General features: G+C 39.7%; 1 protein-coding gene across 1 annotated transcript in view; it reads right to left on the minus strand.

Moving 5' to 3' along the window:
- The window catches only part of LOC125464784 (apoptosis-inducing factor 3-like), a 75,156-nt gene that overhangs the window by 10,972 nt on the left and 51,435 nt on the right, over positions 1–12,749 (minus strand). Inside the window, exons 15-18 of the mRNA XM_048557622.2 lie at positions 11,052–11,169; positions 9,248–9,346; positions 1,318–1,393; positions 1,110–1,214 (exon numbers count right to left, since the gene is read on the minus strand). Of these exons, the coding sequence (XP_048413579.1) occupies positions 1,110–1,214; positions 1,318–1,393; positions 9,248–9,346; positions 11,052–11,169 (398 nt within the window). The remainder of the gene's footprint in view (positions 1–1,109; positions 1,215–1,317; positions 1,394–9,247; positions 9,347–11,051; positions 11,170–12,749) is intronic.

Genomic DNA, 12,749 nt, shown 5'->3' on the forward strand with positions numbered 1-12,749 from the left:
AAATCCTGGAATTCCCTCCCTAATGGCTTTGTCGGTCAACCCAGAGGAAGACTTCATTGGTTCAAGAAGGCAGCTCACCATCACCTTCTCAAGGGAACTAAGGTCAGGCAATAAACACTGGCCAGCCAGTGATGCCCACATCCCACAATTGAACGGAAAAGAAAATTTAGATTTACACTTGTTAAAAAAAAGTTATACAAGAGGCAAGTAGTACAAATGAACCGTTTCCATGGATTCAATACAACAACTTGTGGATAACAATTTTTGACATCTTTTTATATAAATACAGACCACTTGTACATTTTCTGATGCTGGCTTATGATGCCATAGTAATTTTTTTTTAAAAAAGTCTTCCTTCCATGTGTCTATCAAAACTTTCTCAGTTTATTTCCTGTTAACACTGAATGGTCATTTTGAAGTGCATCAGATATGAAGTGAAAAATATTCAAAGATTCTGTGTTGAGATAGAAACCCAACTATTAACAGCAGGGAGTATGGTTTTGGTTTGTTCCTCACAAAATGATTTTTTTAAACGCTGCTACAGTTTTCCAGTTTGAAGGCAATATACAAGATTCTCGGGGTCTCTAAACTCTCCTTTAGTTGTTAGATTTTTCACCCAGTCATTGAACAGAAGCTGTGCTTTGCAACACATAGCTTGACACGAGATGAACTGATTTTAAACTGCAGGATTCAGAAACATGATGGGTGTAGTCAGGGCAAGAGACTGAGGGAGTGAAACAAAACATTTTTGTTTCAGCTGTTTTTTAAGTACATGGCAAAAATTATAATTTATGCAAACATTCTTAATGCATCCTTGAGTTATGAACTTCAAACTGCACAAATCTCCCTGAATATTATTATATTTGGTATCTCAGCTGCATATTAATTTTCTAACATTGAGAAGCAAAATAAATGTTTCAGAATGAGCTTCTGCAGTAAATTTAAAAGTTCATAAAATTTGTCAAGATTTTATAACGAAAGGCAAAGTGTTATGGCCCTTATTTCATTAAAGCCGGGGGGGGGGGGGGGGGGGGGGGGGGAGATAAAAAATCTCACATTGATAGAAGGAAAGTCTCATTAAACCCAGATCTTTATTAAACGTGACATACTGAGCTTCATGTTTTGATATGGTCTTTCCGGAGGCCAGAACTTCAGCCACCTGGGCTACCACAGGATCATAGTTCAAACTGGCAACTGCAACCACCTTATCCTCTCTGAAAACAGAATCGCAATATTACAATCAGAAATCACAATCCCAAGTTCAATTTCTTTAATTAGATTTTTTTCCTTTTCAAATATGTTCACAGCAAAACGTACTTGATATAAAATGCCACAAACTTCAGTTCATCCTTGTTGCCTTGAATTATAACTTCTTCAAAACCTGCACCGTAACCTGTCAAAATAGAAAATGTTAAGTAAACTTGAAAATTGATTGTCCTGTTGCAGTGTTGGAGGGTAACTCTGTACTGTCCGGAAACAAACTCCACAAAATGGATTTAACGTGGTTACAGCACAGAATCATAGAATCCCTAAAATGCAGAAGCAGGCCATTTGGCCCATCAACTCCACACTGCTCCTCTGAACAGCAATCCACCTAGACCCACGACTAATCCACCCAACCTGCATATCCCTGGACATAATGGGCAATTTAACATGGCCAATCCACAGAACCTGCACATCTTTGGACAGAGGGAGGTAACTGGAGGAAACCCACATAGACATAGGGAGAATGTGCAAACTTCAAGACGGAAATCAAGCCCGGGTCCCTGGCACCATGAGGCAACAGTACTAACCACTGACCCACCATACCTCCCCAGAAGGCCAACAACCTATCCTAGCTCTCCGCAAGACCCACTTAGGTAGTTAAATTTCCCCAACCTTCACGCTCGCCATTAAAATAAGAGGGACCCCTCACCACTTCTGTCTTATCAGGAACAGAATACTTCAAGTTATTTAAATTCAAAATAATATTCAAAACCTGGAATGAGTGCAGGTAACAATTAAAAAAATCTTCAGGAAGTCCTAGGCTTTACATTGATCCATGTTTTTTGGTAGTTTTAATTTGATTGTGAGCATTTGGGGCTTTGGACATCGACAAAGACAGAAATAGCAAATGCAAAAAAAATTAACAGGGCCTGTACTTGACCTATTTTTGATGCAAGAGTTTTCAAATTACAGGACAGAAAAATGCTATTAGAAACGGCATTTGCAAACTGAACCTAAGGTAACCAGAATTTTGTACTGTAAACAATCTAATCCATAGAAACTCTCTTGACCGTATAAGTTCAGTAGTTTCACTCCACTTTTTTTGAAAAAAGGTTTGTTATTTTACATTCCCAAATACTCCAAGTTGGAGTACATCTCATTAAGTCATTCACCTGCTAATGCCAGAAGTGGCCTAATGTCAGGAAGATTTTTCTATTGTCCACAGGGTGTCAGAAGTTACTTAAATCAATGTACATTTTGTTATCCATCAAACAGAACACTATGTTCCTCCATTATGTACCTACAGAAGGTGTTGCTTCCTCCACTTAAAGTCTTTCTTTCATTTCACTTGTGGCTGGCACTAGCCCTACCTCTTTTGGCAAAGGCTGACCAACATGTAAGGTTCATTCTGAAACTTTATGAAGTCCACCACTATATTTGTACTGATTTGAAATGGTTGCCAACAAGTGAAAATTTCTCCTCTAATTAGGAAATGTTTGTCTGCTTTTTCACATTACCGTCATGGGCTGGCTTTTTGCATGAGGACACAGATACGGAGACAGCTATGAATAGTTATTTAAATGCGTTGACCTTCCTCAATTGTAGGTAGACAGTTTGCTGCATTGTTGGCAAGTTTTGGCCCTGCAGTTTAATATGAAGAAAAACTGACTTAACATGCAAGAGAAATTGACATTGTCCAAGTATCTAGAGAACAAACTGATCTTCATTTGTGAGTGAAATTTGGCTTTGACATTGTGGAGAATAGAGATGCAGCAAATACAACATTATGGATACGCATTGAATACAGAGCACAATCTGCCTTATGGAATCCAATGTATTATCTAGTTTAAAGAGCAGGATGACTGTAAGTTATGGGAATACGATAGTTCACAGAAACTGGATAGATGGAGATTCATTAGATACAGCACATGATCCAATTATAGGCATTCAACCTGCGTACCATCCTACTCATGGATGCAAGGCTGGTTCATCCTGAAAAGCACCCATACTTTTGGCAATTTTATTCAAGGTTCCTCTTTCTCTGTCAGTTGAAACAAATGACATTGCAGAAATGTTTTAGCACAGTATCAGATTTTAAAAAAAACTTGCATGGTTACAGCACTTTGAGAGATAGTAAAACTTGTGACTGCAAAAGATTCAAAACTAATCAACCAATATCACTTATTAGTAGGGATTTAGAGTATATACACAAAATGCAGAAGGTTAAAAAGGCTGCTACAAGAAATACCTTGGAAACTCTTCCACTAAACTACGACTTTTTAAGAGGGTATGAGGTATTTGAGAGTGCAGGAGAGGAGAAAGGTACAGTAAGAAATTGCTAACTGTCTCTCAGCTGTCCTAATCTAAGGTCACAAATCTCATGACACCAGATTAGTCATTTGAAAACACAAGCTTTCATAGCCTCGCTCCTGCTTCAGGTGTTGATTAACCTCCACATCATGTCATAATCTAAGAGGGATTTCCACTTAAAATAGCATCTTTCATGGTATTTAAACGTCCCATAGTACTTCTAAACCAATAAACTACTTTTAAAGTATATACACTGTTAACACTGAAAGTTCAAAAAGGTATTTAGACACACACACAATCCCTCAAGTAATATGTAATCATTATTTGTTTGCATTTGGTCTCGGTTATTCCTACCAGACCATTCCAGTTGTTAACAGATTCTCCTTTTCTCTCTCTTTTTTGAATAAAGCTATATGATGTATAATAAAAAAACAATAAAACAAAAATGCTCAATCCGATCATGCAAAATGACACCATATTATAGTCCTACTTTTAGTGTACATTGAAATTCTAAACGTCCTTTTTCCAGTATTGTTAACAGTTTCTTAGAGCTCACTCCTTTGTCAGAAAAGCAATCAAATAGTTCACTGCTGATGTCGACCCATTACAATTTTGAAATTTCTCCATCCTCCACTATCCATTTAAAAACTGCAATATTTATGCCCAGACATTAAGTTTTCAATATTATTGCATTTATGTTATCCCATAGTCACTTCGCACCAATGTCGTACTCAACAAATATTGTCGTTGAATTATTTTTCATTAGGAAAAAACATTGTTTACCATCCCAAAAAGAGAGTGTAGATTTCTGTCTCTAGGGCATGCTTTATAGCTCTTTAGATGTTTTCAGCTTGAGGTTGGTTGGCTCACCGAGCTGGTTTGTTGTTTTGCAGACATTTTGTTACCATGCTTGGTAACATCCTCAGCGCAGTCACCGATGAAGCGTCAGTGTTTTCCCGCCTGGTTTTTAAACTCTGGAGTCCGTTGAGATGGATTGCCTCACTTCCGGTTTTCCTTTGTACTGAAATGTATATGGGGTCAACTTCAACGTATTTATTAATAGCATGCTTCGTGGACTGCCAAGCTTCCAGGAATTCTCATGCTAAACGGACCCCAGAGTTTAAAAACCAGGCGAGAAAACACACCGACGCTTCATCGGTGGCTGCGCTGAGGATGTTACCAAGCATGGTAATGAAACGTCTGAGAAACAACAAACCAGCTCGGCGAGCCAACCAACCTCAACACCACAACCCGAGCTACTGATCTACTCCAAAATGTTACTGTTTTCACCTTCTCAACCTAAGAATTGTAAACCCTCCTGTACTTGGGAATCCATTAAAGAGTTTACAGATCAAAAGCAATATTTTTCATGTTTCTGGCATCTTCCATTGACAGAAATTTCAAGGCACAATGCTCTTAAATATTTTTCAATGTTTAGCTCACCAAAATAATATCTTACATTTGGTTTTTTCATAGTTGTACTCGACTCCAAAACCCCAAAACTATTACCCAGCCTCATTTGAGTGCCCAGACATTTTAGCAGTCCAAGTAGACTTCAGAACTCTTCCATTTCAGTTTTTGAAGCTGCTGCATCTTTCTTGAGCCCCCTGCTTTGAGGAATAGCACTGTTTTCCAAATAATAAAGCAAAGTGACACTTGGTCCATTCTATCTGAATTCCAAATCAGTTGTACTTAAAAAGACCCAGAAGCCAGACTTCCAATTTGGCTGCTTAAAGCCCATTTATGACAATGTTTTCAAATGTCCTGCTCCCACCCAACAAAAAGTTATCCACATGCATAAAGATGCCCCTATGCTGCCAATAAAACATGACAGGGTCTGCTTTCAACTAGAGACAGCCCAATTTTAATAAGATGGACCTCCTCAAGCTCTAGAGACATCATGTAGGTCATAAAATGCATTTATTTAACTTCCAGAGTAGCCCCACTGCATTCAGTCCCCTCCTTTGGAAGGCAAAGGAACACTCCCCTTTTTGAGCTGATCACTCTGCAAAAGTGCAGCATTATCATCAACTGATTTGCATTTAAGATGTCTAGACATAAAAAGGAAATGAAGGTGGCGTACTGCTCAAAGTAAGGCATAGGACCAGTGTATTAATGAGGTAGGAAGCATGGTTAGAAATTTTGCAGATGACACCAGAATTGGTGGTATAGCGGACAGTGAGTAAGGCAATCTAAGATTACAAAGGGATCTTAATCAATTGAGCCAGTGGGGTTTAATTCAGGTAAATGCATTTTGGTAAGACAAGCAGGTGCAGGACCTACAGACTTAACGTTCAGGCCCTGGGGAGTGTTGTAGAACAGAGACCTTGGGGTTCAGGTACATAGCTTTGAAAAGGTGAGAAACAGGTAGAAACAACGGTAAAGGTGGTGCTTGGCATGCCTGCCGTCATTGGTCAAAACATCCAGTATTGGAATGGGATGTCATGTTCCGGTTGTACAGGAAGTTGGGGAGGTCACTTTTGGTGTACTGTCTACAGTACTGGTCTCCCTGCTACAGGAAGGATATTATTAAGCTGGAGAGAGTGCAGAAAATACTTTAAAAATGATACTACCAGGACTGGAGGGTTTGAATTAAAAGGACAGGCTGGATAAGCTGGGACATTTTTCACTGAAGCGTAAGAGATTGAGGGATGAACTTATAAAAGGTTTATAAAATCATGACAGGCATAGAAAAGCTAAATAGCAAAGGTCTTTTCCCTAGGGTTTAGAATGAGAGGGTATAATTGTAAGTTGAAAGGAGAACGATTTAAAAAGGGACCTGAGGGGCAATCTTTTCACACAGAGGGTGGTTCATAGGTGAAATGATTTGCCAGAGGAAATGGTAGATGTGAGTACAACATTTAAAAGACATTTGGACAGGTCCACTGGTGAGAGAGGTTTAGAGGGAGATGGGCCAAGTGCAGGCAGATGGGACTAGCTTAGTTGGGGAAATTTGGTTGGACCAGAGTTTGCTTCCAGGTTGTATGACTAATCGGAAGAGAGGAACATAGAATCTGTTTGGGGCAGAGCTAATTAACAGTTAGGGGCAATAAACATTGGTAGGAGTGTTCAGAGAGTGGATCAATTGATCTTTCAAAATTCTCTTAAATTCTGCAATGATGCCTGCAGATTGGAAAGTTGTAAACGTAAACCTGCTGTTTAAGAAACAAGTAAGGGAGGAACTGCAGACTGTCAGCCTGACTCAGAAGCAGGGAAAATACGACAATCTATTAGAAAGGTTGAGATACTTGGATATTTAGAATGTAATTGTCTGATGGGGCAAAGCTAAAATAGATTTGACAGACAAATCATGCTTGTCTAACTTGACAGATTTTTGGGGTGTTCCCAAAAGAGTTAAATAACGGGAGAGACACTTGATGTAGTGTAATTGGATTTTCAGCAGTCTTGGAGTAAAATCTCACACAGGAAATTAGTTAAAAAAATGTTAATGCACATGGGATGGGGCGAAGATACCATCTTGAAATTCAGATAGGTTAACAGGCAGAAATCAGAGAATAAATAAACAAGTTATTTACAGGTTGGCAGCCTGTGACTAATGGGCCACTGCAAGAATCAGTGCTTGGGCTCTAACTGTTCGCAGTCCAGTTGGATATGGAGGAGCACTATAATGTTTCCAAGTTTGCAACTGATATAAAACTTGGTGGGAATGTAAGTTGTGAAAAGGCCATAAAGAGGCTTCAACAGAATTTAGGCAGGCTGCATAAGTGGGCAGAAAAGATAGCAGATGGAATATAAGAGATAATGGGAACTGCAGATGCTGGAGATTCCAAGATAATAAAATGTGAGGCTGGATGAACACAGCAGGCCAAGCAGCATCTCAGGAGCACAAAAGCTGACGTTTCGGGCCTAGACCCTTCATCAGAGAGGGGGATGGGGGGAGGGAACTGGAATAAATAGGGAGAGAGGGGGAGGCGGACCGAAGATGGAGAGTAAAGAAGATAGGTGGAGAAGGTGTGGGTGGGGAGGTAGGGAGGGGATAGGTCAGTCCAGGGAAGACGGACAGGTCAAGCAGGTGGTCCCACCTGCTTGACCTGTCCGTCTTCCCTGGACTGACCTATCCCCTCCCTACCTCCCCACCCACACCTTCTCCACCTATCTTCTTTACTCTCCATCTTCGGTCCGCCTCCCCCTCTCTCCCTATTTATTCCAGTTCCCTCCCCCCATCCCCCTCTCTGATGAAGGGTCTAGGCCCGAAACGTCAGCTTTTGTGCTCCTGAGATGCTGCTTGGCCTGCTGTGTTCATCCAGCCTCACATTTTATTAGATGGAATATAATTTGGATGTGTGAGACTATACTCTATAGTCCAAAGGTGGTGAATCTTTGGAATTCTCTGCGCCATAGGATCATGGAACCCCAGACATTAAGTTCCAGGCAGAGACAGATAGATCTTTAGTTAGCAATGACATCAAGAGGTAAGGGATAACAAAGAAATAGGTCATTGAGGTAGACAATTGGCATGATCCAGATTAGTGAAGCAGCTTCCAGGGGCTGAATGGCCTATCGCTGCTTCGATGTTGTAATACTCCTATGTCCCTCCTTGACTTTATATTCAACGTTCCTTCACATTTGTAGAGAATGGACTTGTGTTTTTTAAAACAGAAATCATTTTTTTAAATGGAGTTTTAATCTTGAGTCCCCTTTTAAAATACGTAAAAGAGAGATGGGCAGCTGGATTGATATGTCCTTAATATTTTAACGTTAGTACCTTTACCACGTGGCCTGGAGACGTTTGGGAGGTGGCTCATCAACCACCTTCAAGGGCAATAGTGCTGGCCATACCAGTGACACCCACATCCTGTAACCAAATAAATGGAAGCTGTTCCCTCAGACTAAATATTAGGAATGTCTTCAGCTTGTTTGCAGAAGGAAAAGATTTGTTCTTGTGTTGGAAAACCATTTTAATCTCAATGTGCTACGACTAAGTGGACGATGGAGACTGTTTTAAATATAAAGAGATACGAAAAGGTCGCTGATAAACAATTTGGACTGAAACAATAGCAGACTGCAGGAAGATTATTATCTTCAAGCAATGCAGATGACCCACTAATCTGTAGAAGCTTACTAACATTAGGAATTGGACCTAGATTAAAGCCCTTGGGGCTGTTTTAATATTCAATACTATCATGGCTGATTTTCTGCTGCAAGCTCAGCTCCACGTTTCTCATTTCCCTTGATTCCCTCAGATCAAAGATTTTTCTACCCTATCCTTAGCACGATGGCTCAGTGGTTAGGAACTGCTGCCTCACAGCCCTAGGGACCCGGTTCGATTCCAGCCGTCAGGGCTGTGTGTGGAGCTTGCACATTCTCACCACATCTGCATGGGTTTCAGTTGGGTACTTTGGTTTTCTCTCAGTCCAATGGCGTATAGGCTCGGTGGCCTGACCATGCTCAAAAAGAAAATCGTGCATAGTTTAAGGGTGTGTTGGCTAGGTCGATTAGCCATGATAAACACAGGGGTACAGTAGGGGTCTTGGTCTGGGTGGGATGCTCTCTAGATGGTCAGTGCAGATTTGATGGACCAAAAGGTCTCCTTCCACACTGTAGAGATTCTATGATCTAAAAGAAATCTCTTACAATGGAATACAAACATGCTCTTGGGTGTGCTGCACTACTGTAATTTACAATTATTTCCATACCATCATAGATATCTGTACAGAACAATGCAACTGAGCTTCTTTTGGATGGTCCACAAGAGTTACATAACTGTTACCTGCATATCGTAGGCTCTTCCCAAAGAAGAATGTCCAGAAGAATGGTACAGTATTGATGGCAATCTTTCTCTTTTGCATGTTGAGTGCAGCAATGTAACCTAAAAAATAAGCAAGTTGATCTTAAATGGCACAATGCAGTTTAAAAGGACAATGCCTCTACCTATGTAACCACGCATATTTTAATAGTACTTTTAAAATATTAAAATGTCTAAAAGGCACTTCACAGGAATATTACACTCCAGAAGATGACACTCAACCACATAAGGAGATATTTGCAGCAGTTAGTTCCAGCATAGCGTCCAACAATCCCACAAGGCACTGGAAGTAGGACAATGTGAGTGGCCATTGGATGGAGCACTGCTTCTGTACAGAAGGCCCAACACAGTTTTAAATGCACTCAGGATTCTTAATTGGCTGGTGTCAGGGTTCTCACACCATCATGGTGCCAAGGGTTAGAAATCTCATCCCGAGAACTGCTGGCTAAAATCAGAGGTTGACAGCTCTCCATTACTGGCAGTGTTACTGGGAGCACTGACTACACTCAATACTGCTCCAAGACCTCCACTACGCCAAAATTAAATCCTGGCCATGAGATGAGATGACCAAGTGCTTGATTAAAGAGGAATAAAAACAAAGTTGATGGAAAAGCTCAGCAGGTCTGGCAGCATCTGTGAAGGAGAAAACAGAGTTAACATTCCTCAGAACTGAGTTCTGAGGACGGGTCACCGGACCTGACATGTTAACTGTTTTCTCCTTCACAGATGCTGACAGACCTGCTGAGCTTTTCCAGCAACTTTGTTTTTGTTCCTGATTTACAGCATCTGCAGTTCTTTTGGTTTCGGCTTGATTAAAGAGATAGGTTTAAAGGAGTGTCTTGAAGGAAGAAAGAGATGTAAAAAGGGGCTTAGTGTTATAATCAGCCAATTTTTGTCACTCGTGTTCCGAAATTGTGCAAGTAATTCACAGTATCACTTTTCCAAGGATTTTGCATCAATTGAAGACCACATTGTCATCTCATGGAAAAATACCTCGGAAACTACAAAAGCAGTTTACAAAACTGAAACAAAAATGTACATCTTATATGTTATAGGGAGCAATGAAATACTGTCCTCCTTGGCGTTCCTTCCAATGAGGATAAAAGGGTTGCATATACGCAGTGGGAAACATTTATTCTAATCAACAACCTCACAGATGTCTTATCGAATCCCCCCACAACAGATTGATCTGTTGGGGTAGGACAATATTTGTTATTTATCTGGCAGCTATCATTATTATAACCAGCAATTAGCATTTACCCAACTCCAGAATCTGGTTTTGATCATACTTCTTCACATACAGCATAAATGTTTCCAAATGGAGTACATGCTGATAACCAATTTCACAATGCCACTCATGGTTAGGTGCATTCCTGTAACAATGCATTTAAATAGCATTGAGAGAATAGTTCACCCTACAATAACAATGTGATATCTCATTTTCTACACTGGTTAACCAAGTGAACTCCTCAAATCACAGTATCAGCTTGTGTTGAATTTGAGCGTTTCATGGGTTGGTCTGTCTAATAGGAACTGGGTTAAGACTGGGTAAACACATTTCAGTTTGTAATCTGAGCCTACAGTGCGATTTATCCTATTAACATCAGATATGACTCAGCTTACTTATTTATCTACAGGGTCTACAATATTTTCTCAACACAAAAATTGACCAAATAGCCTCTTTCTCTGTGGCTAGGAAATAGTAATTAAAATAATTAAAGAAAAGTTTCATTTCACTTTGAAATTTATAAAATTATGTTTCCCTTACCTTGTTTATGAGCTAATTGCCAGTGACCAATATTAACTTGCTGGTTTTTGTGCAGTGGTAGTGGAAACGAAGTAACGTCTCCAGCTGCAAATACTCCATCAGCACTGGTCTTCATGTACTGAAACAAGGAACTAAACATCAAACTGGAGTATAATCACTTTCTTGGTATAGTCTAAATCACATCATTATATGAAATCTGCCATAATACTCCACATCAATCAGCCTTTGTTCCAATCATATTTAACTGCCCTTTTTTTGGAACACAATCTAGATTCTTCAGTCCCAAATGCAATGGACCATCAATTCATTTCACTTTTTTAAAAAAAAACGTAGATCACTGGTAACACTGAGTGGAATAAAGGTTAAACTTTTGAATGTTTCCAGATTGAGATTCATTACCATAAGTAGAAGTAATGTAATTTTAATACAAAGTCTTTCGTCTATCTCAAAGTTACAAAACTTAAATTAAGTGAAGGTGGCATTAAAAACAAGAATAATCCAGATAGTTAGAAGTTGTAGCCATTGAAATGACTTAATCCACCAGGTAAGATCAAACAGAATTCTTCACAGAATCATTGAGGTGTTACAGTGAGAAGGCGGCCATTCAATCCATCAGGTTTGAGCCACACTCTGCAACAATAATTAACCTAATCCTATTCTAGAATCACTCCCACACCCTTCCCTCAGAGCCCAAGTCTTCCTCTGCAAATAATTATTCATTTATCCTTTTGAAGGCATTTATTGAATTCACCACTGTCACACTCAGAAATATTTATTACAAATTTGAAACATTCGCTGTTAAATATTTTCCTCATCTTACTATTACTAATTACTCAATACATCTTGAATCAGTATCTCCTAATTCTCAATCCTGTCACCGAGAACAGTTTTTCCCTGTCCATGCTGTTTAGACCTTCATGATTCTAAACACTGATCATATCTCCTCTTAACTTTTCTTCTCCAAAGGGAACAATCTATATTGCTGAAGTTATTCAGCCTTGAACTGTTCATGAATTTTTCTGCACCATCTCTAATGCCTACACATCTTTCTAAAGTGCAGTGCCCAGGATGGGAGAAATCAATGATTCCCAGTTATTGATCAACCAGCATCTCCAGCAACAGTGATAGATTGCAGCAAGCACATATTACAACAAAACAGCTGCAAATACACAGATCTGCAAAATAAGGACTGCTGAACTATTGGAATAAATGCAACTACATTTGCAGAGTAATTAAGTTAACAAAAGAATATAAAAATTCAAAATAACAAAGTGTGAAGCTAGATGAACACAGCAGGCCAAGCAGCATCTCAGGGGCACAAAAGCTGACGTTTCGGGCCTAGACCCTTCATCAGAGAGCATCACCATCTGATGAAGGGTCTAGGCCCGAAACGTCAGCTTTTGTGCTCCTGAGATGCTGCTGGGCCTGCTACGTTCATCCAGCTCCACACTTTGTTATCTTGGATTCTCCAGCATCTGCAGTCCCCATTATCTCTGATAAAAATTAGAAAACTTGGTCTGGTCAATGACTAAGACACTCGTCAAACCTCAGTTACAACTGAAACAGCATGCTCCAGAAAACAGAATTGCAATCTAGGGTAAATTCAGAACTCCTACACTTGAAGGAAGAACTACTTGTGTTCTGTAGTCTTATCTTACAGAAATATTCCCTTTGAATGTGCATCTTTGATGATGTAAC

This window comes from Stegostoma tigrinum, chromosome 27, assembly GCF_030684315.1.
Source record: "Stegostoma tigrinum isolate sSteTig4 chromosome 27, sSteTig4.hap1, whole genome shotgun sequence".
Lineage (NCBI taxonomy): Eukaryota > Metazoa > Chordata > Chondrichthyes > Orectolobiformes > Stegostomatidae > Stegostoma > Stegostoma tigrinum.